General features: G+C 37.8%; 1 protein-coding gene across 1 annotated transcript in view; it reads left to right on the forward strand.

The window, feature by feature from the left end:
• LOC140146223 (cilia- and flagella-associated protein 58-like) overlaps positions 1–25834 on the forward strand; it is a 286607-nt gene that overhangs the window by 112123 nt on the left and 148650 nt on the right. The window contains 1 exon segment of the mRNA XM_072168007.1: positions 4554–4673. Within this exon segment, the coding sequence (XP_072024108.1) occupies positions 4554–4673 (120 nt within the window).

Below are 25834 nucleotides of genomic sequence, written 5' to 3' on the forward strand. Positions count from 1 at the left end.
TCCTTTGTCTCTCTTTAATAATTCCATTGTGGTGTGATATGTGATCATAGACAAAATCTCTTTATTTTATGTCGTGATCTGATTGTTATGACATGAGATGCATCACGGGATAAGAATGTTGCGAGGCGCAATTATGGTTATCACTATTTTTTGGACCCTAGATATGTATTGCCAAATACGATTAATAATCTTTAAGTTATAGGTGTATTCATAACAGCCGAGTTTTTTTGTGTGTGGTATTTACATAAACCAGGGCAATTTACAGACATCAAGTAGAAACTAATGTGCATTTTTTCCAAATCTGTTAATTCTAACATTAATTCATGAGAGTAACATACCATTGTGCAAGTAAAAATAGATATGTTTATTCATGACAAGGTATTGTGAGCTGTTGTATCACAATGAATTATGGCTTTCCTGCTGGATATCTGGGTTGTTTTGTGTGTGCATGTTTTTAGTGTATTTTGAGTTACAAGTGGCTTTTCTGATTGCATACACATTAATTTTAGGTATTCCTTCCTTCCTTCCTTTGTGAACAGAATACTACTTGTATGATCATGATGAGCCTTGAATATTTCATCACCATATCTTGACAGTCATTTGCATGAAGAATATCACAATGGATTGCTAGTTTTCACTTGTCAATATTTAGCGTTTATTTCAACCGTTCTTTGAGCATGATAAAATGACAACTATTTTGGAGCTAAAAAGTGATTGTGTGTCTACAAATTCAATACGCTCCTGGCAAGGTGTCAGGTAAAGTGTGGATTCATCATAGATTTACAAAGGTATAGGAAGAGTTGTTGAATAACCATTAGCATGATTTATAGTGAACTTGATTTCTCATTGCATGTTTCGTTTACACAGCAAATGATGAGTTTGAAATCTAGTTTGAATTCAATAAAAGTTGTTCTAGGTCATCATTAGAATGGTTTACACATAATTTAGGTCTTTATCATCCATATTTATTGACTGAGCATAAATGTGAGTGTACACCACGAATGAGCCGTAAAGTTAGCAAATTGTATTCTGAGTTACAGTGTAAATTGTGCATCATCATCAGTCGGCTGCGATCTTGGGCAAGCGAAACAATTTTGTTTGGCTGCAGCATCCCCTCAGTATCTCCCAGGATGTGCTGGACATACTGTAAGTACAGTGTGCGTGGCCGTCCCGGTTTCCTCTTCCCATGTGGTGAAAAAGCGCATATTCTTTCACAGGCTCGCCATCTTCAAGACGCAATATATGGCCGAGAAATTTGAGTTGATGAATCTTGACTCTGGCAACCAGTGGAGTGGTGTTGGTCAGGTTGTAGATGGTTTCATTTGGAATCCGATCCACATGCTTGATGTTTAACATGACTCTGTAGCAAGATGTTGCAAATGCATTGATCTTGTTTTCCATGTCCTTGGTAATTACCCATGACTCGCACCCGTACAGAAAGACAGTAACACACGTTGTCTGAAACAGCTTGATTTTTGCTTCGATTGGCAGGGACGGGCTTCCTCCAAAGGCGTTCCAGTTTCCAGAAAGCTGCCCAGGCTAGTGCTTTTCTTCTTTTTAGGTCTCCAACACTAGAGCCCATCTTGGAACCCAAATACTTGAAGTCTGTGACACGGTTGATGGTACTACCATAGACTTCCAGTGCTGGTTGGGCGTTACAGTTTGCAGTCATATATTCTGTCTTAGGTGCGCTGATGACAAGGCCTAGATCTGCTGCTGCAGTTGCAGTCCTAGTAAGCTGTGACTGGGCCCGGGCTATGGAAGATTCCAGCAGGGCAATATCATCAGCAAAATCCAGGTCATTCAGCAACTTGGCAGGATACCTGCTTGACCGGCGTGGGTAGGTAACAATTCCAGCGTCAATTCCAGAAGTTGATTTCATCAGAAGGTAGTCTACCAGGATAATGAACAGGAATGGTGCCAACACATCACCCTGAAGCACTCCAGTTGTTACTTGGAAAGGCTCTGAGATACTGCCATCCACCATAACGGCACTATTGGAGTCTTTGTAAAGCACCTGGATGGCATTAACCACAACCTTTGGTATTCCATAATGCCGCAGCACTGAAAACATGACGGACCTGTTGATGTGGAGTCGAAGGCTTTTTTGAAGTCCACAAAAGTGACTGTTAAGGGAAGTTGGTACTCCTTGAAGCCTTCCATGATCCTCCTCAAAATGTGTATTTGCTGAGCACAGCTGCGACCCGATCTAAAGCCAGCCTGGTTGCTTCTCAGTAAAGGATCAATGTGGGGTCGGATCCTGTTCAGAAGGATCTTGTTGTACACTTTTGCGGCAATGGACATAAGCGTAATACCACGGTAGTTTGTCATGAGAGAGAGGTCACCTTTCTTTGGTAGAGGAATGATTACATTTGTAACCCATTGACGTGGCGGTGTCAGCGTTGAGAATACTTCCATACAGAATTCGAGAATCATATCAATCATGCTATCCCCTCCTCCCTGAAGTGCTTCTGCAGTTATAGCGCAGTCCATGCAATCCTGCTGCCTTGTTGGTCTTCATGGCTGCTATTGCTTTGACTACTTCTTCACGAGTTGGGGGCTCAGTGATAATAAGCTGCTGTGCCACTGTCGTTGTTAAGGAGTGAGCCAAAATATTCCTTCTATTCCTCAAGCAGTTCATGGTCACTGGTTGGGGCTGATCCATCTCTCTTTTTGACTTTTACCCCTTTCCTTGAGTTCTTCCCAGAAAGCGAGTGTATAATTTTCCAGGTGGTGGTATAATTCCCCATCTCGTCAGCCAGCTTCAGGTCTTCCATCTGCTTATTGAGGGTAGCAAGCTCATCAGATTTATAAGAGTTGTTAAGGCTGGTGTTCAAGTTCCTCCATCTTTCTCTAGATTGACGAGACTTTGAAATGGAGTACCGCTTTTTGGCCTCATCCCTTTCAAGTTTAAGTCTGATGGTTGCATCTGATACCCAACTTGGTAGTCCGCATGGCTCTTGCTTTCCAAGAACTTTCTCGGCAACTTCACGGACCGCTGTTTCAAAGGTCTTGTACCTATCAGAGATGGGTGTGGTGTCATCCATGCTCAAGACCTGGAATCTGTTTGATAGCTCCAGCTGAAATTCCTCCTTTGTATCAGGATCTGCAACTTCTTTCAGTTGAATTTTGGTCTCTTGCAAGGTTTTCCTTTGCTAGTTCGCAGACTGGCAGCTAGATGGATGCTCACAATACGATGATCTGAGTCCACTTCTACTGAGTTGTATGCTTTCGACAGTTGCGGAGAGAATTTACCCACTTGCTGTTTATTAGTATGTGATCTAACTGTGCATGGGTTGATCCAGCTGGATGGGTCCAAGTCCAGAGACGGTTCCTGGGTTGCGGGAATCTCATCTGGGCTGGTCTGAGATTGTACTCCTGGCAGGTGTTGACCAGACGCTCACCATTGTCATTTGTTGAATCATGGTAGCAATGTGGACCAATGACCCAAGGATGGGAAATATGACTGTCTGTTCCTATTCTGGCATTGAAATTGCCGAGGATGAGATGGATGTTGTGCCTTTTCATACCATCCAGGTGGTCAGATAGAGATGAATAGACTTCCTCCTTGTCAGAAGATGTTGCGCACTCAGTGGGTGCATATACAACAGTGATGCTGAGCTGAGGGTTGCCATGGAATGTTACAAATAGTATCCTCTCGGAAACAGCTTCAACACTCTTAAGACATCTGTGAATGTGCTTGGACATGACCAGACAAACTCCTCCGTGCCTTTGCTTGGTAGCAGAACTGAATAATAAAACCCAGTTCCTATCATCTGACCAAAGTTCATCGGTTGGGCTTGGTGTAATGAGACGATGTTCTTGAATTCGCAATGTCAATACCTGCATCAGCACAGCCCATGAATAGCTGATGCATTTTCCTTGTTGATTTACAGTACGGACATTATAAGTAGATATTACAAGAGGTTTGAAGGTAGACAGGCGACAATAATCAGGGCCAACAGTTCGTGATGGTGTGATGTTCGTGATGAAGTCAACAGTAGACTGCCGCTCATCTACCCTCGGTATTTTCGAAGATTTGCTTGTAGTTTTCGTAATCATGAATTTTGCTGGGAATTATTTTGGTCCAGTCCCTGCAGCTTTACGGGTGATCAGCCATGTTTCAGCTTATTTCTGGACACACAGCAGCCGAGATCTACCAATATGTAGTCGTTCGCCCCTGATCTGGAACATTTTGGCCAGTGTTGGAAGGTTGACTTTACGGCTCATTTGTGGTGTATGATCACAAATATGGTATCGGGGAACTAGTCAAAATAATCACAAGTGTTTTTCTCCTTCAACAAGTCTGCTTCTGTAATACTATTCCTGTGCAATCATGTCCTATTCCAGCCCGCTAAAAGGTCAGTGCTATTTTAATGCCAACCCACGAGTGGTCAATGTTCTGTACAAGGTATAGCTTTCAGCTAATCATATATACCCTCCTGATCAAATTAAATCATTTTTATGTCAACTGATTGCAGAAATTTCAATTTATAGATGTAAATTATTAGATTTTGATAATAAATTATTCTATTTTGTTTGTTTGTTTTTAGGAAAAGGAAAAGCTTTATGTGGAATTGAAGCACATTTTGGCACGTCAACCTGGTCCAGAGGTGGCTGAGCAGTTACAGATATACCAACAGACACTCAAGGATAAGACCAAACAGCTAAAGGTAGGTGCATGGGGGCATTTTGTAACTAATGTGATCCATAAGATTACCTGTAGCTTAATTTGCCTATATTTTACAATAAACACACACAAACATGCACACCCCTACCGACATAATTTTTATTCAAAATTGACGAAGAAAATAGGAATGTTTTTGAAGAGATCATCAAATGACTTTATTATAATTACCTTAGGCAAATAGCGTTTGGCTAAGGTCCTTTTTCTGTCAGATTCTTTCTTCTATCAATCGTATAATGAGCCATCATAACCATATGCCTGTGTTAATTTGACCAAATTTGGTTACTAGGACCATTGGGGGTGTCACAAATGTCACATGCAAATGGCTGGTGCAAAGGTCATGTCAAGGTCATTGTGGCCAAAAACATGTTTTTCACAAAAAATACTTCTCCCTCCTCATATTAAATAACAATGTGACGTTACTTGCACATATGCATCTTCTATAGCCAGTGTCTAAAAGTTGTACACAGAATTGGGGTCAAAGGACATTTAAGGGGTTATTTCTGGTAATTGGTATATAACCAAATACCTTAAATCGGCCATCGTAGCCATATACTTTCTGCCGTGTTGGTCATAGTTGGTCACTAGGACCATTGGGTGGTGCCACAAATGTCACATGATCATTTGCGGTCAACAGTCATCCACTTACAGTCAATGGCCAAAAAGGTAACTTTCACTAAAATTGACTATGACCACCCCTTCCATGAGACATGTATAATTTACATTTGCGCTGGAATCACTGAATGGGACTGTAAATACAGGACCTATATATGGGCCAGGGTTTTCTTTAAGCATTTTGCTGAAGGGGTATTTTCAAATTTTTTTGACCCTTTCAATTGTGAGTTTTTCCTCTGAAAAAACATTTCCCAAGGGGTATTTTTATTATATTATTTTTGAAGACATTTTTAACAATATGTGTGTTTTTGGAGCCATATGCGTAGATCTGGGGGGGGGGGAATCTCCCCCAATATTTTGCCAAGGGGGTGGTCCATACAATCATCCCCCCAATGTTGATGCCTATATGTGGGTTTCTGACCAAATTAACCTCATATTTGGTCATTTTAGCCCCAAAAGTGCAAATGTTTGCACATTTTTTGTACCATAAACTTATTCTTTCGCCAAAAGGTGCTGACATTTTTGTCACCCCCCCCTGGCTCAAAAAGAAATCTACGCCACTGTTTGGAGCAGTGGCGGATCTAGAGCAGTCAGAAGGGGGTGGGAGCAATTTTAAAAGAAAATAATAATATTTAAAAATGCCCTCTGATAAGTAAGAAACTTTTGCAAAATGAAGACCTAATTGAAGCGTTTTGGTGGACCATTTTGGCACTATTACTGTGTACAATTTAAGTTGAAAAGCCGGAAATTGTGAAATGACGGTCCATGAAGCCTTTCGTTGTCACATTTTCCCTATTAGGCCTATAAATTGTGTTAAACATAGGGCCTAAATTGGCAAATGTCGAAAGCAGAAGCGAAAATATAGTCACTTGTTTATCCACTACGCATGGGGGTGTCTGGGGGAGATGTTCCCCCCTGAGAGGGACATTTGGTGCATCATTTAAACAGAAAAAAGGACTCGAACCCAATTTGCAAGATTTCAAACTGACACTCTACAATTTTAGAGACTTGCAATCACTAAAACATGCATGGATCGATAATGACAAAATGTGATGGGCCCTACATATCGGGGAGTAGGCCCTAAATGCCAAAAAGCCGAGAATAAATGCACAAAATCGGGTGTTTCTCTATTCAAATCTTGCAATATCTGAACGCGTACGTTTTCAAGATTTTGTACGCGTTGGACTTTGGGACTTTGGATTTGAAGGAGTCAGCAAATTGCCTGAACGCGTAAATATGTGTGTTTCATGCGTTAAAGTAAACCCTGATATGGGCAGATGGAATATTTTGTTTTGCAATAGCTGTTAGATTTAGGAAATGATGTTTTCCTTGTTGTATTCATGGTATTTGCAGTCAAATAATTGGTCACCCCAAACCACAATTTAACTTTTACAAGGACAATCTTCACAAAGCCTTAAAGACAAATCTGTGTATTTACCTTAGCCAAATAACATGGCTAAGGGCCTCTTTCTGTCAGGTTCTTCTTTCTTTCTTCTATCAATCGTATAATGAGCCATCATTACCATATTTACACTTTCTTCCTGACTTCAAATATTGGTCAATAGGCCTACTTGTATGTTAATAATACATCCTCTCCAATATAAAATTGTTATTTAATATTGCAACACCAAAAAAAAAATCAAAAGTATGTGTAATCATAGACCATATACAGACACTGGACTATGGTGTATTGATCAGAATGTTAAAAATAATATAAATAATCTAAACTAAGGAAAAAATTGGCAATAGAGAATTTACACTTTTATCATGTTCAGGCAGCATGTCTGTTTATCAACGTCACTGGCTGTGTATAATGCTTGCTTGCTTTTATATTATTCTATTTAGTGAGTCAATGTACAAACACATACAAACATATTCTTTGGTGTCAAAATGTCATTTTGGGGTCATTTCTGGTATGTAACCAAATACCTTCAAAATGCTGCTGCTCCCGCAAATTACATAGTACAATATTGTCATCACCATGAACCATAGGCTGGTGTTACAAATGTCACATGAACAACTATATAGGTCATAAAGATATCAACTTCACTGGCTAAGGGCTGTGCTCTGTGAGCACAATGTCTAGCTTTTTTTCAATTTGTAGCTTTACCCACACGCTTTATATAACACTCCCATGCTTTTTAGAAACCCACCCTTCATACTGCAAATTTTAACCCCCACCCTTTTTACCAATTTTTGGAATTCAAACCCCCATGCTGTAGAGAGTGTGATTATTGCAAAAATAAGGCCATCATGTTTAAATGCACCAGATTTGAATCATGTGTATGAGCTAACAATTTTTACAGCCAGTTCCATTTTCTATGAAGAGAGCCCCCCTAAACATGTTTTCCTCTGTGAGAGCCCCCCTAAACATGTTTTCCTCTGTGAGCCAAATGACCCCCTAAGCAAGTTTTTAGTGCACTTTCCCCAAAAATTTGACCCCCTAAACAAGTTTTTGTCTAATTTTGACCCCCTGAACAAGTTTTTTGATGGATTTTGACAAATGGAACAATTTTTTGGACTAACATGTCATTGAACAAGTCTCTCGGATATGACCCAGGGGGTATACCATAACACTTTATACATATAAATAATGACACAATGAATTCAGAGTGTATATGAGGCCTTCAGATTCATAGCTTGTTACATGAATCTGATTGGATTCTCGTATAAAGTAGTTTTGTGAGAATATAAAATACCAATATACAGCGTAATTTATACAGAAGCAACGTTTAAATACTTGGTATTCACGCCGTATTTGATTCCAAATATGACGTCATTAATGAATATGCATGTTTTTTATTCTAAACGGTATTTTACATAGAAGTACAAGGCCATGATTAAATCACATGTAACACGTCATGAAATATTTGTATAACACTGTGACACTTTAGGTTTGGAGTATACTGTAAACTTTCCGGAATTGGAGTGTCAGCAGATTTGAGGCGGATTAAAATGGTACCCTAAATGTGTTACAAACGATTTTAAAACTACCCCTTTTCATGAAAATCAGTGTTTTTACCCCTTTAACGCGTCACACGCGTAACATGCTAAACAAAGAAAAAACACCCCTTTCACACGTTTTTTTGGTCACGCATGCTTACATCATTATATTTGAGTGCCCCCCCCCCCCACCGGGGAAAGAGCCCTCAGATATTTCTGTGCATGGAAATCTTGATGGAATTAAGCTGTAAATTAATTCCTCTTCCAATATATCCTATAAACATGATAAAGTAAGGAATGGCGCAGTAAACAAATAATGCTACAACCAGGTAATTTTTTCATTATTATGTCACAATTACAATAAATGAATGATGAGTGTTAACACGGTCAACACTTTATCATTGAGTTGTAATTAGTTCTGGTCATTCGCAAATCACGCTAATTACAAGTGTCGTCATTCATGATATTGACCTTGGATTTGGTTCAATAACTAAACATGTACATAAAATGATGAAATGCAGACACGCAGGAAATTTTTGTAGGCAATTATGACACAAATATGCTGCAAACTGGTCCAATGATGGAAATTTTTCATGACGACACAATTGTAGTATGCCGGGTGGTCATATGATACTTTTCGAAATATGATTGTAAACAAAATTGTAATCAACTGAAAAAAAACCCCACTTGTGTGAACCAGGTCTAAGACTTTCTGCAGTGGTGGGGGACAGTCTGTCATGTGTAGTCTAAAACTACGGTGTTTATTCAGCAAACAATGTAAAAGGCAATTTATTGTTTGATGTTCATGTACAAAAGGCCATGTCATCATGTTTGTGGTGGTATTAAGAATGTGATTGACTTTGAAATCTTGTGCTAAGGGTTATCACAGCTTGTTGTGTTTGCTCTGTCTCAGCTTACAGCACTGCACAGTGTTGATATACAACAAAATTGGAAATTGCATATGTAGAAACTAGATAGAACCTATCTAGTAGGGTAGTGTTTTGTACCAACCAATCATTGTTCACAAATATTTCATCCAGTTAATCCAAGCAAGTGCATTAGCACAGGTCAAGAGAATAATACTAACTCCCTAAAGTGTTAACAAATCCCTGCCAATCTCAGCCATCTTTTTCCACCATGAGGACGGCAGCTTAATGTTGAAATACTATCTTCAGTAGATAGCCCAGTTGAAAATAGCTGGGTTGGTGCCATTGCAGGCAGTTGTCAGTTAGCTTGGTATGCTGATTGGTTGGTACAAAATAAAGTTAATACCAACATGACAGTGCATAAGTTCCAGCCAGATGTCTGAAGATCATGATGTACAGTACACAATTTGTTTGACGTTAGATATTTGTTGAATATTTATTTTCAAGTATGGATAATATGACATTCCAATCTATAGTATTAAACTTATTACATAGATAGGGCCTTGTAAACATGTTAGCATTTATAAAGCAATTTTTGTCAGTATGTGATATTTGCAAATTGCACTGAATGAAGATGCATTTGTTATTTTCTGATCAAGCAACTGTTGCTGTTTTCAGTTTTGTTTGTTGGATCAAAGATATGAGACATTTTGAAGAAGCCAGGTGTGCTTGGAAGCTTTGCAATCAAAAAATCTAGCCTGGCTATTTGCATGAAATTTCACAAGAATGTATGCTTTAAAAAAGGTAAAGTTTGTTCGGCTTATATAAGGCGGAAAAAATAAGACTCATAACCCTGTGTAAAATAGCATGCACGCAGTTGGGTGGAATGCGTACACTAGTTGTGCGTTGCGTAATGAGTGACTGGCGCACGCTTATGTGAATTTACGTGAGCATGAGTTAGGATTGTATTGATGTGCGCAGTAACAAAAGCCGAATAATTCCCCGCCTTATAATAAGCCGACTATATAAGTTTCGAACAAACTTTAGAAGTGTGCATCTTCTTGCAAAACACAGCTACTGGAATTGCCCTACTTTTGGCTCTGTTGCTTTAGTATATTATCCAGAGAGTTTGCGCGCCCAGCCGATCGCTGTTGCGCTCCACTGCTTGTGCTTGCACTGCAGCTAGAAAGTCACAAGCAAACAAATGTGCATAATGATACTGTCCCATGTGTCCTTGATGTGGCAAGAGCCTACCTGCATCAATGTGGTGCTAATAGAATCCAGATCAATGTGGGTTTGAGAATAGAGGCCATCAGCATGACGTCATATGCCGCCATCTTGTGGGTACACGTTGTGATGGTCGTTCGATCTCGATGCGTGAACAGCAAAATCACCGCGTTAATGCGCGATAACAGCTGCGTGGCAAGCTGCTCCCTGCGCAAAGTGTCCGACGCATAAACACACAAATCATTTGTACCCACAAGATGGCTAAAGGCTGACGGCCTCTATTGGTGTGTCTTGTCATGCAACAGCAACAACAATTAACAAATTAAAACAAAAACATTGAAACAAAAGAAAAGAACACCCCCCCCCCCCAAAAAAAGACAAACAAACAAAATAGAACAAGAAAAAAACAGTGAGAGGCACACCCTTCTTTGCAGGGAAGGGACTCAGGTGCCATTGCTGCTTTGCATTTTTGTTTGTGCGGTGGAGAGGGATGGATCCACAGATTTTCTGCTTTAACTTGGTCATGTTCTTGCAAGTGCTATTAAAAGAGATAGAGCTAACAAAATGTGCATGATGGTGTTGTTGATATGATCAGATGGTGATCAGTCTATAATCTATATCAGTCCATTTGGAGAAAATATTTTGACAATTTCAAAATGCACATATGGTTAAAAATTACAGTTTATACAGTTACAAAACACATTTAACAATTGCATGAAGTAAAATTCGAAGTAAAGAGGCAGGTGTGCTTATAGATTATACTTGGCCTGGGAGAACTAAGTGTGCTCTGGTAATAGATGAAGTTCAAGGTTAGCTTGTGAGGCTGGCTATTAAAGTACCAAGTTCATTATATCATACTAGGCGGTTACCCGTATTTGGCGGTTCTCGGCTGTCGCGATTACCTGGCTGATGGTGAGTGTACTCACCAAGTTTTATGCCCATAGGACAGTTTTTACTAATTTGACCTCAGATGACCCCTTGTGCCCTCAAAATGACCTTCCAAAATTTGGCTCTAAATGTTGACTGTACCCACCACGTTTCATGCCCATATGACAGTTTTTAGTAATTTGACCTTGTATGACCTCAAAATGACCGTTCAAAAATTTGACTCTAAAAGTTGACTGTACCCACCAAGTTTCATGCCCATATGACATGTTTTACTAATTTGACCTCAGATGACCCCTGGATGACCCCAAAATGACCTTCCAAAAATGTGACTCTAAAAGTTGACTGTACCCACCAAGTTTCATGCCCATACAACAGTTTTTACTTATTTGACCTCAGATGACCCCTGGGTGACCTTGACCCACTAACCAATACAAGAGGGCGCACCACCAAATCACTCCACGATTTATGTACCAGTGAAATTCGGTTAAAATAGTCCACCGCTTATTTGAGCTTCTTGCGGCTTTATTTTCCAAACGGATAGTCAAATCTTGGCCATTTCCAGTTCATTTGCTTCCGACAAGTGTATACATGACCAAATTTGAGAAAAATTCCCAAAATTTTATTTCAGAGTTAAAGTTCTGGCGCGAATTTGAACAACGTCCGGTTTCCAAAATTGAGTGATTTTTTGGGGTTGAATTTGGACCATTTTTCTTTGCGGCAAAATAACAAAAAAGTCGGTGGTTAGCAATATATTCCGTTAACAGAATAATATTCTACATATGATCAGCTTTAATTTGATACCAAGCTTTATAGTTGAAATACGTAATTCAAGTGCCAAAACGAGATCCAAATGTAGGCCTTTTACCGTGTATTTCAATGGGCGCGTTTAATGGTGGTGCGCTCCCACAAACTTGTTCCGTCTTAGGTCAAGATGCACCTACCCACCAAGTTGCATGCCCATATGACAGTTTTTACTAATTTGACCCTAGATGACCTCTGGTGACCTTGACCCACTGACCAATACAAACTTGTTCTGTCCCGGGTCAAGACGCACCCACCCGTCAAGTTTGAGGAACGTGCGACCCCCGGTCTCCGAAAAAACCCCAGTTTTTACGAATTTGACCCCTGGATGACCTTGGGTGACCTTGACCCACTAACCAATACAAACTTGTTCTGTATGGGGTCAAGCTGCACCCACCCACCAAGTTTGAGGAACGTGCGACCCCCAGTCTCCGAGAAAATAGGCGGACAGATAGAGTCACAGACAGACTGACAGACAGACTACCAGTATTATTATATAAACTGAGCTCAAAAAGAAACTTTTTTACAACTTGTGAATCACAAGGTCATATCTTAAAATACTGTCAATCAAAATGAACCAAAATTACACATCGGATTAGCTTAATACTCTACTCAAAACACATGTCAGTAACCAAGCAGTTGTCCAACTGACACAACAGCAAAATGCACTGTCATGGGACAGCTTCCTGGACTTCCTTCACTTTCACAGCCCAACATTTGGCACCCAGGACAAAAAATCTGTGAGAATGCACACAAGATCCTTGCACAGATGATAAAACGATGCTGCTTTCTGCTTTTCATACACTTTTTTCATGAAACAGGGCTGGACTGTGAATGTAGTCCAGGAAGCTGTCCCATGTCAGTGCATTTTGCTGTTGTGTCAGTTGGATAACTGCTTGGTTACTGCCATGTGTTAAGAGTAGAGTATTGAAGTAAATCTGTGTGTAATTTTGGTTCAATTTGATGGACAGGATTTCAAGATATGACCTTGTGAAAAATTATAAGTTTCTTTTTGAGCTCAGTTTAGATGGGTAGCTGTGAGTTAGCAGGCCCCACATTTAGCTCTTAAAATTTTGATTTGCAAATTTTACTTTATTTCTTGCAATGCTTCTTTAAACGTTTCCTGTGGCCAATGCTTTAGCCAATTTCAACCTATAGCCTTGGGTTCATAGGGTATTTGTACCCAGCAAACAGCAAACGTTTTAAAAGCATTAAAAGGTGTTCTGGTTTTGGCTAAAAGTTTTAATAACATTGAAATGGCAGGTTATATAAATGTCATTAAATGTTTAAAATGTATTACTTAAAAAAAAACCAGTGCAAACATTCTTGCAAAATGTTGGAATAATATGCAGCAAGTTTTCAAAATTGTTTCTGAATGTTATTAAAATGTTTTATACCCTTCATGTACTCTTTATATAATCAAACATTTAAATGTTATCTGAAAAATGTGTTGCGTTTGCTGGGATGGGATTATTAGGTCATTGTGTAATAATCTTAAAGTCACTGATCTTCATTAATTTAGCAAGACAAAATGGGAAACCATGCAATTGTTGGCATGCCAAAAGTGGTGACAAGCTATAATTGTTGGCACACATTTACAGAGCACCCTTTAAATAAAATGCTCTAAAAAGGCTTAGAGACATTCAAATAATTATGCACACTGAATTTCCTGCTTTTTACACTTATATAGGTTGGGTTGCAAATTGGGTTCCCAAAAATTTGGCATGAGTAAGGTGGAGGAAGATGATTTGGCAAGCTGAGAGGAGCGGTATTAATTATTGCACATTTCAAAATGCGGTTCCATTTTTTATCATCCAGGAGCATGGTTGCTCTCTAAGATCCAAGAGTTTATACATAATCAGACATTGTCATGCAAAACGTGTTTGATTTTTGAAATAAATCTTTTACAAATAAAGCTGTGATCAGGGATTAAGGTTTCCTATTATACAGATTTTCAAAATTCCAAATTTATTCCAGATTCACATCTATATAGATGGTATCTATATTTTATTATTTACATTTGTGGAATTAGATGATGATATTTCATCATTAAAAGAGCAAATATATTTTTAGGGGGTAATACCCCATAGCCTATTCCCCGATCCCTAGTGTTTGTTAAAAAGATTGTGCCCTGAGCAAATTTGGTGTGCTACATTCACTCGCACATTTTCAGGGGTTTTTTCAACAGCTATTACAGCTCTGTGTGGTAAGTCATTTCCCCAGCAAGACATTAACGTAATTTGCAATTTTATTGTATCTATACATACCATTAAAAATAAAGAAGAAGATTAAGAAATGTTTGTTTCCTGTGAGAGCGATGAAACACATTTGCAAAATGTTTTGCAAATACGTTTATCAGCCTCCTACAGTTTTAGTCACGTAATGGCTTTGGTACTGAATATGAAAACATGAGAGAAGATGCATTTCTTTTGTTATTATATATAAATAAACATCATGCAAATCCATAATGCAATCATTTAAAAAACTGTTTCCCATGTGATATGTCACACTTGAATATAACTTGCAAATATTATTCAAGTGTGATATGTCACACTTGATGATATGTCAGTCACACTTGAATACAACTTGCAAATACATGTAAATAGTTTCCACTTTAATATACACTTAGAAATGTCACAATCATTTTAAGGAAATGGATGAAATATACAAATTGGAAAATTTGTTTTGTATATGAATAAGCCACGTTTAGATTATGACTTGTAGTGATTATAAGTTTATCTCACTCAGAATGCTAGTCACTCGCTGGCTATTGTTATGCAAGGCTCGCATTTAGGCAATACAGCAATAAAATTTGGTGTTGAAATGAGCGAAATTGTAAGCTACACCTTTTCAATTTAAAATAAATTTTCTCAGCCAAATAAAAAGTAATAATTTTCATTCTATCAGTAAATATCTAAAACCGGAATAATGGTTGATACTATAGTTTTATTTGAAATCCTGGTGTTCAACTTAAATGTGAAATTTAGTTGTCTAGTGTAAGATTTTTGATTTTGACAAGCCTAAAACTTCGCCAATGAGCTTTTGGGGGTCAATGTTTTTGCTTTTCAAAGTAATAAAATTCACTAATGAAAGATATTTTAGTGTTTTTGGAAGTGAATATCACATACTTTAATTAGAATACATAATGATTAATGAAAATATTGTTACTCAAAAGTTACTCAATTTACTCAAAAGATGCTCAATTTCCTCAAAAGGTTACTCAATTTACTCCCTTCACTATAACTGTTTACTATTTAATGTTGCTGGCTGGCTGCATATATCTCTGATAAATTTAATATCTTTTTCATTTGACCCACTTGTTTGCTCATGTTGCAGCATGCATGAGATATCTGTCCAAGATTTACAGGCCCTGATTTTAGAGGTGGATTCTTTGAAATTAGATTGAACATTTGTAAACATGATGTTAAAAAATGTATGAAAAAGAAGAGAAAGAAAGTTGATACCTGCTTCATCCCTGCCTCATTGCATTCATCTCCTCCCTGTTTGGCTGAATACCTTTCACACATTTGTACTATGTTAACCTTTCCTTTAGCGGTGCTTCTTAATTGAATTTCTTTTGTTGCCTTGTCAGCCTTGTCATTCCACTCTACTTATGGCAAGAAACACACATAAAAGCAGAGGGTTCATTTAGTTCTTACCAATCTCTCTGACAATAGAATTCATAGAGGAAGCTCACATTACCAACTAGATTCAGCATCAACTCTCAAAATAGATTTTTCATCATAGGAAAAGATTATATTACAATAAAAAATCATTTTTCTCAACAAGGGCTTTCATGGTGTGAAAAGGTTCATGACTTCAATTTCCATGTATATATTTCCCTTTGAAATTTGATCTGGTGCATTTTGTTCTGGTTTTTTTTATGTATAGAGATGTGTAATGATTTAGCTTCCATTTAGTTTGTGTATCCCAAGGGCTGGATGTAGGAAGCACTTGAGCAAAGACACATTTGTGGGCAGGCAGGAAACACATGACAATTGACTTCAATCATGGTATTAGGTTATTGTATGCTGATTAAAATATGGTATAGCTTGCTTGGTTCAATTTTTCTCCTTTTCAGTGAATAGTGTCATGAACTACTTAAAACAAGGCTTAATACTCTATTCAGTTTCCTTTTGCAGCATTTTTACTTTTTTTTTAATCTCTTATTTTGTGTAACATAATTTGTTTTTCTTGAACATTCATCCATATCACACATGATATATTAAATTTGATGGGTTGTGTGTGTTATTCTAGCCTTTAATATATAACGTTTTTGAAGCCGCAAGGGATTTTGCATTTTGTGTGATCCTCTCTGTTGTATTTTAATACACTTAAAAGTGTCTGGAATTGAGTCAATTAAGCACCATGAAATGAAAAAACAGGTGCCCAAGCAAGACAATTCAACAAAGATATAGCAATATTATAGTGCTATTGCTTTGATTAGACAATAATAACTGCGCACCATCTATTTTGAGGTCATTGTGTGAAATCGGAGGGATTTGTTTTGGGCTGAGGTATTTTTCCGAGGGAGCGGTAGCTCCCGAGGAAAATACTGAGGCCCAAAAACAATCCTCGACAATTTCACACAATGACCTCAAAATAGATGGTGCGCAGTTATTATTGTCATTCATTACCGTCGTATTTAATAATTTGAACAAATCAAAATAGCATTTTATGTTATTTTATGCCATAAAACGTTGTTAAAATATAACCAGTTTTAATTATTGTTGTAACCTACCCTACCCTACTTGGACATGCGTAGATAGTAGGCGCGTGCGTTGCAATAACGCTTAGCTTTATACACGCACGCGCGCGCAGAAGTCATTGTAGCGCGTCAGGAGTCATTGTGAGTTATTAATGACCTCGCAATTAGTGCGCGGTCAGGCAATCAATTTCTTTTGATTGGATTACAGGCTTCGCGTATATTAATGAGGTTATGAATCGAAGATAATACCATTCCTCTGAGCACATGAGACAACAGTTTATGGGGGAAGCAGCTACTGTATTGTTGTGCTCTGATGGCTTCATCATTCCATACCAGGGAACTTGTATGAATTAGGGAAATCACACTACCATTCAAGAACATGTAGCTTAGGTCTAGACATAAGCGCCATATTGCAGGAGGGTTAGAGTTCATAGGGCAAACATTAAATGCTTACTAGTAGATTAGATCACACTGTCTGTAATTATTATTCACTAGATTTCGCGGTTCTCCGGGTCAGGCGGTTCTCGTGATAGGCCTATTTCCGGGGTCCCGTCCTCCAGAACATGTGTTGTAGGCCTATTGGTCCGATGAGATGCACCTGTTAGTCACACTGTAATGCTTTCAGATGCGCACAGTGTACTCCGCGCACACTTCCGTTGATAGTCCGCGATAGCGCACCGCGAGCACGCGATATCGCACCGCGCGTACGCGATATCGCACTGCGCAAACGCGATAGCGCACGGACGGACGGACGGACACTCTGTGATTAGTATTATGATGTGTTGTAATACCGGTAGCTAAAACAATGACTTGTTAAAATGTTTCAGATTTCCAATTGTATAGTTCTTTCAGATTTCCAATTGTATAGTTCATTCCAATAAATCTATCCAATATGACAATGACTTTTGAGATATCTATGCATGGTTCAACAGATATCCACAACAAAAGCTTATTTCCAAAGTTTCAATTGATCAATGGGACATTGAATTTGAGGGTTACATATAATTGCACATATTACAATGCCCCATAGGCCACTTTGTTCTACTTTTTGTCAACAGCCGGAAGATTGTTTCACTTTGCTCGTGCTATTAAGGAGCATTGCGGTAAAGTGAGGCCTGCAACCAGGATTTATTTGGAAGGGACTAAAATTTGGACCTTTTTTGACCAAAAAGGCATAAAAACCTTTCTCGCTATGCTCGCAAATGGGATTTTTTTGGGGTAAAAGGGAACTTTTTGGCTTTTGGCAATGGGGGTGTCCATCCCCCTGCCCCCCAGTTGCGGGCCTGGGTGTGAAAATCGGAACACTTTGATGTTTTTGACCTCCATAGAGCCAAAAATGCAACCTTTGACATTTTTGGTTATAACTCAAGAATGGTACATCCTACAGAGTTCAAACTACATTTTCTGAATACATTGGAATGTTTTTTAACACAATTTGAGCAAGTTTAAAATTTGACCCTGTGCAAAGTTTGATGACCTTTTTCCTCCCTTGGGGCCAGTTTATATTTTTGGGAACATTTTGATTATGTTTTTGGGTAATCTCAGGAACCTAAAAAAGTTGGTTTGGTTCGGTTCTGTGGGGAGGGGGTGCAAAGGAGGTGGCTCTAGCTTCCCAAGTATACTACAACATATGCTGCATTTCAGGATGCCGTTTATCAGCAGTAGTTTTTGAGCTAATGAGCGCTGTTGAACATTTTGAAATGAATTTGGCACCATGACATAAATGTAACTTATTGATTGATTAACAACCTTGAAAGGAAAAGTTGACAAAATACTAGGCCTAATTCAAGTTTGAAGAGGAAAACTTGCAAATAATGAGCAGGACAGTAATGATTGTAGTAATTTGTCATCAAAACTAGATTCTCTCTATCGGTATTTGTCTGTATCACATGCAAATTAATAGGATACTGATGTATTGATGTTGCATATAGACTGATTGCATGGTATAAATAACTAAGGCCAGAAAAAAAACAATGTTTGATTGTCCATAGATCCCTTCCAAGGGATAGGGTCTGTTGATCTGATTTTTGTCAATTTTTATTTAGAATTTATTTTTAAAGGTCATAGCCAAAACATGTTTACCTAATTAGTTTAACAAATAGCCCACATAGGTATGAATTGGGATATTTCTCTACTGTATACCACTTCATGTTTTTAAAAAAGTTTAGAAGTGTGAAGAAACTGTTTAAAAAACTTTTTAGGATGTCAAAGATTTTTAAAAAGAACTTTTTCTGGAATTTCCAAAATAAGGGTTGCTATTCTTATTCAGTAAAAAAACCAAAAACTTTTTTCCAGAATTTCCAGATTTAAGGGTCGGTTGGATAAGGACAATCAAACAACTTTTTTTTTGCCTATGCCTCATATTTCTTACAGTCTGGCTTATGGGCAAGGATGCAAGAAATGACAGACTGTTGTTAATGAGACTCATCACTCATCATAATAATGCAGTGATGATAGCTTGACAAAGCCATATTTTACATAAACTCATTACAAGTAATTCTTTCTCCTGTGTTCCACAAATAGCTGGTAATTTAGGATGATGCTGAATGGCGTTTACAGCATTACCGTATCATGCACTGTCTCTTTACATATTTGTTCATAGGAAATGATGCTTGTGAAACTGACAGGTAATTTGCCATAGTCTATATTTTCCAACCCATTGTTTATTACTTTGTCATAGAAAATTACATTACACAAGTAAGCTTATATAATAAAGAATGCAATATTGCTATGCCCATCATCTGTTTACTAATATGTCGATTCATAACAATATGGTGTGCAACAAGCAATGCAATCATAATATAGATTAACTGATTTGATATGAGGTCATTAGAGCAGATTGAATTGCTAATGGTTTCACAATGTCTAACACTTCAATTTTGACTTTCCATCTGGCTTATACTGGGCTGTCAACTAACATTTCACACACTATCATAAAATGAAGATGAACAGTATCCCTGGCTAACCCCCCTTAAATAATGGCCATTATTCAAAAAGGGGCTATTGTATTACAAATCTGTAAAATGCGTTGGAAGCAGAATTTATTTCTGCGCATTTTGACACCTCATTTGATACGATAGCCCAGAAAACAATAAAACACCAGTCAATTTAACCAAGGTTGTTATACTTACCGTCATAATAGTGTTCTGAAATATTTTATATCTGTCGCACGAGCTGGCCTCAAAGATTCAGATGCAACCATTTTTCATGACATTCCAGGTGAAACTGGCTTTGCCAGTGTCACTACCATTCCTACTGAATGTTCTCCAACCAACCTCAAACCTGATCTGGTAATTCTTTGGAAGAATCTCAGGAAACTATTGATTGTGGAACTGACCGTTCCCTTTGAGCATGGTATTGACGGGCCCATCAGTTGAAGCTCAATAAGTATGCCTCTTATTTCTGATATTCAGGAAAATGATTTGAGGTTACTTACATTCCTGTTGAAGTTGGCTCGAGAGGTTTCATTTGCAAGATAATGCTGACAGGCTCAAATCATTCACTTCTTTAGTTCACTCCCGATTTGTTTCAAGGAATTCGCGACAAGGTTTCCAAATTGTCCATCATTGCCTCCTTTGTCATTTACCATGCCAAAGACGAAAGGTCTTGGGACCAGTGCAATTTGCTCAGTGCATAATGTGATAAATAATGAAATCTTATATCTTTTTATGTCTTTTAATATTGCTATTTCTAGTGCTTATATGTTTTTATACTGTATTTGTCCGCCCTGCATGATCTTTTATACAATCTGTTCTGGGCTTATTGTATTCCTTTATTGTTCAATGGTTTTATATGTATTTTGATAATAAAGTGATTTGATCTCATAGTGAGGTCCAGATTTGAAAGTTGCACTAACATGCAATACAAAAACACTCAGATATCATTACACAGATTTCCTTCCATTATACTGAATACAAAATCAATACAATTTACTGCAACTTTCAAATCTTGGGTTGCATTGATTTAAATGTACGCTGTGACATCAATATTTAGTCAATTGCTACAAATGAGGTGTCAAAATGTGCAGAAATAAATTCTGCTTCTAGCGCATTTAACAGATTTGTAATACAATCGCTTGTTTTTGAATAATGGCCATTATTTAAAGGGGTTAGTTACTTTTTTTGGATGTTTACAATAATTTCAGTCAGGTTCCCTATGACCTGGGCACAATCAAGTTTTGTACCAGCTTCTTTCTGTGTTTTAAGTTGTGGTGAAATGTGATGAAGCAGCGTAATTTAGCTCCTGTTGTTTGAAACTCCTCACCGCTCAGGAGTGTCTCAACCAGAGCTGAAGCTAGAAGGGGTATTGGATAGTATAAAAATCCTGAGCTAAAATCCTGTGGCCAGTTTAGAAATGCACTCTACATGTGTGTGACAAAAAGTGCCAGGCAAGTAACTTGTGTTATGCATTATAGGTGTTAAAACACTAATTTACTGATCATGATTAAAAAGTATATATATTTGGTGACGGTTCGCTATCTCTAAGGATCGCTATCTCTAAGGCTCGCTATCCCTAAGGTTCGTTATCACTAATTACGAAAAAGGTCCACTATACCTAAGGTTCGATATCACTAATTTTTAATAAGGTTCAGTATTTCTAAGGTTCGATATCACTAATTTTAAATAAGGTTCGCTAACTCTAATTTTAAATAAGGTCCGCTATCACTAATTGATTGAAGGTTCGCTATCTCTAAGTTTCGCTATCACTAATTTATAATAAGGTCCGCTATCTCTAATTTTAACAATCCCGGTATCCCTAAGGTTCGCTATCTCTAATTTTAAGTAAGGTCCGCTATCTCTAAGGTTCGCTATCTCTAAGGTTCACTATCACTAATTTCAAATGAGGTTCGCTATCTGTAATTTTAAATAAGGTTCGCTATCTCTAATTTTAAATAAGGTTCGCTATCTCTAATTTTAAATAAGGTTCGCTATCTCTAATTTCAAATAAGGTTCGCTATAGCGGTCCTTATTTAAAATTAGAGATAGCGAGCCTTATTTAAAAATAGAGATAGCGGACCTTATTTAAGAAATAAAGGGTAATGCATTATCCTTTACACCCAAATAATGCACTCTCAGAACATTGGATAAAAAATGAATGGGCAGAAAACAGTTGGTTAAAAAATGCCCAACAATGGTTAAGATTCTTGAAGTTGGGCAAAATACAGTTTAATACATGGTTGGTCAAACCTGTCAATCTGGTATTTACACAATGTTGGTTAAAGGTTAACCAACCTTGGTAAAAAACATCCTTTTCCGCCAATAAAGTTGGGCAAAGTATGGTTTTGCCCAACCATGGTCACATGGTGTTCCTTTGCGAACTGTGATTGGTCATTGTGTTGGGCAAAATGCATTTCAGAAAACAAGATGGCCGATATGAGTGGCTTGCTGCAAAGCGGTGGATCGGGGTCTTCAAGATCTGTTGGAGACATTTGAAGGTATGAAATTATATTATAAAGTATATCATTATCGGTATAACACTTTGTTTAGTGTGTGCGAGGCGAGACTGTGAGCAAGACTTACGATGTTTTATCGACGACAACTACCACCACAACCGGCAAAGCTTAAGCTTAAGCTTAAGCGTTTGCGGTGGTAGCTGTCGTCGATAAAGCATCGTAAGTCTTGCTCACAGTCTGGCCTCGCATACACTTAAACAAGTGTTATATTCGACAAAATGTTTATAATATAATTTCCTGCCTTCAAATGTCTCCAATTGGTTAAAATATGAACAATGAAATGAACTTCCCATTCATAGTGTTTAACCAACTATTGGTTATATTTTGCCCAACATGCTTTGCCCAACTGGTTGGTTACCGTAATGTTAACCAGTAGTTGGTCAATGTTTTTAACCAACCTGTGGTTATATTGTTAACCAACCCAGGTTGGTTAACAATATAACCAACTGTTGGGCTGTTCACCTGTAAATACATGGTTGGTTAAAATTTTAACCAAGTTGGTTAAAATTTTAACCAATGTTCTGAGAGTGTGTGTCCGAGGCAGTAAAGCGTAAATAATGGGTGAGGCGCAGCCGAACCCATTATTTAAACGCTTTTACTGCCGAGGACACATTATTTTGATGTAAAGGATAATCCTGCACCCTTTATTTCTATTCTATTACCAGAAAATAGTGCGATTTAAAGAGAATTTAAAGAGAAAATATCATTTTTTGGTACAAATATTTTAAGTTGTTTACTACAAGGTGGAGCGCGAACGCGTAAGTGACAGCACGTATCGCGGAAATATTGCACGCGTAACCAAGCGTAATGCTGTGTTTAGAATGTGTTACGGCGCTTGACCCATTATTGCAGAATAATGGGCTCTCACGTGACGTGTTTTAACAAATCACAGTGCGCGATTTTGAATAATGGGTCGTAAGAGTAATAGAATTAAAATTAGAGATAGTGGACCTTATTTAAGATTAGTGATAACGAACCTTAAGTATAGCCAACCTTAATCGAAATTAGTGATAGCGAACCTTAGAGATAGCGAACCTTAATTAATTAAGGATAGCGAACCTTAAACAAAATTAGTGATAGCGAACCTTAGGTATAGCGGACTTTTATTGCAATTAGTGATAGCGAACCTTAGAGATAGCGAACCTTCAATAAATTAGTGATAGCGGACCTTATTCAAAATTAGTGATAGCGAACCTTATTTAAAATTAGTGATATCGAACCTTAGAACTAGCGAACCTTATTCAAAATTAGCGATACCGAGCCTTAGAAGTAGTGGACCTTTTTTTAGGTATAGCGAACCCTTTTCTCTATTAGAGATAGCGGGATTCTGATCTCCATAGACTTTACACGTTAGTGATAGCGAACCTTAGAGATAGCGAACCTTAGAGATAGCGGTCCTTAGAGATAGCGGGATGTCACCATATATTTTTGGAGGAAAATTTATTCACAATTTGGTGAATTGGCCTGTAACAATGTTTGTGAGGGGCTTATGACACAGATGGTTGATTGGTTGTCCAGTTGGGCATCCGGTCAGTCAGGTGAAAGCCAAATCATTAAGGGTATACACCACAAAATAGCTTTCCATAGACTTTATGTGCAAAATAGGGGTCAGGCCATAGATAGGCGAGCTATCTTGAACCTGTCTCTTCCAAATATAACATTGGATACTTTTGAAATGTCCAGAATGTGTTGTTTTATGACTTGTTTTGCAATTAATCTACAAATTATTTGGATCTTATGTTGAATTTTAATGTGTCAGGCTCATCCATTGTCAATGAAAACTTGATGGGTATTATTTTAATACATCTTGTATGAGACCCGTTCTGACAAAACCAGGAACAAGTCACATTTTTGACATTTCATGATTTCTGCATAACATATTTAAAAATTACTCCACATTTTCCATCTACTTTTTGAGAAAATTAAAAGGCCAGATTTTCCTGTGTTTAAATCCAACTACTAACCGTGTTTTGATCTTGTGTGTTCACAATTTTCGCCTTTTCTTTTCAAAATTGTAGAGATCGCATTCACAACTTGAAACACAATTTTCAACACTGAAATTGCTAATATTCAAGTTGGCATTATTAGGCATGATAAACTTTGACTGCTTCACAGGCAGATGTAGTGGTATGAATCCTTAATCTACACTCCTCAAAAGAATTAAAGGATCAGTTGAATATAATCAGCAGTTTTGAAAAAACATTGGATATGATGATAATATTATTGATAATTGTGCTTGATCTTTCATTACATAACTTGTTCCCTAAGTTGTAATCAAAATTCACTCATTACAAATACCTGCTATCACCCACATCTTGAGGGGAGGGGGAAAAATGGAGGCTAAAATTTCGATTTTGAAGCCATTTTTCAAACGTCACCACGGTCAAGGTCAAGCCACATATTGGGATGGGTGTGTGTATGTGATGTGTGTTTGGGTCTATATGTCACATTAGTGGGTATAACTTACCCTCAATGTATCCCCCGGGGTGGGGAAAGTCATTAATGTAACCGCACAAAAGATGATCTCCCGGCCCCCTCCTCACATATCTAAGGGTAGGGGTCATGAGTTCCTGAAATAGTGCAACGTAATGCATAAATGAATTCTCTACATGTTCTGTCGTTCTATACCATTAAATGATCACAATTAAGACACCTACCCTCAGAGAAATGAGGAGGGGGCCGGTGTTCATCTTTTGTACGGTTACATTAATGACTTTCCCCACCCCCGGGGATACATTGAGGGCATCTTATACTAAAGCCAAGAATTATCTGCGTTGCGGATATTCCGCGAAAATCATAGAATTTGGAGGTAAAGCGGAAAACGCATTTCTGAGAAAGCAAAAATGACCTAGAAAAAGAAATAAAATGCAATTGAAAAGAAATAAATAAAATACTAAATGAAATGGGTCTTCAAAATTCATCAAAATAAAGTAAAATCCATCATAGATTTACCGTACGATCTTGTCCTACCTCCCATTGCAGCCATGATACCCAATCACCCACCCCAACTTTGCAACATCGCAATGATTCTTGTGAAATTTTATTATGTCAGAAATGTGCTAAAATTACAAAGCAGAGAAAAGCGGAATTTACGGTAGCATTTGTAAAGCAGAAAATTCTTGGCTTTATCTTATACTCACTAATGCGACATATAGACCCACACACACGTCACATACACAACCCCACCCCAATATGTGACTTGACCTTGACGTTTGAAAAATGGCTTCAAAATCGAAAATTTGGCCTCCATTTTCCTCCCTCCCCCTCACGATGTGGGTGATGGCGGATATTTGTAATGGGTTAATTTTGTCTACAGCCTAGGGAACAAGTGATATAACTAAGATCAAGCACAATTATCAATAATATCATCATCATATCCAATGTTTTGAAAAATGCTGATTGTATTCAACTGATCCTTAAATTCTTTTGAGGAGTGTACTTTACAGCCTGAATACAATAACATATTAACTTCACACTTGGTAGTATGGTAGAGTATGGTAACTTCATGTGCTGTACAGTTTTGTGAATTTGGATATTTATGAATATTATAGTGGGAATTCCAAATGAATGAATGCAGCTTTCAATAGCGTGATGATTTTTGCATACATTGCACAATGTATGCCAGTGTGGGGGTGGGTGTGTGAGTA

Source organism: Amphiura filiformis, chromosome 1, assembly GCF_039555335.1.
Source record: "Amphiura filiformis chromosome 1, Afil_fr2py, whole genome shotgun sequence".
NCBI classification, from domain to species: Eukaryota; Metazoa; Echinodermata; class Ophiuroidea; order Amphilepidida; family Amphiuridae; genus Amphiura; species Amphiura filiformis.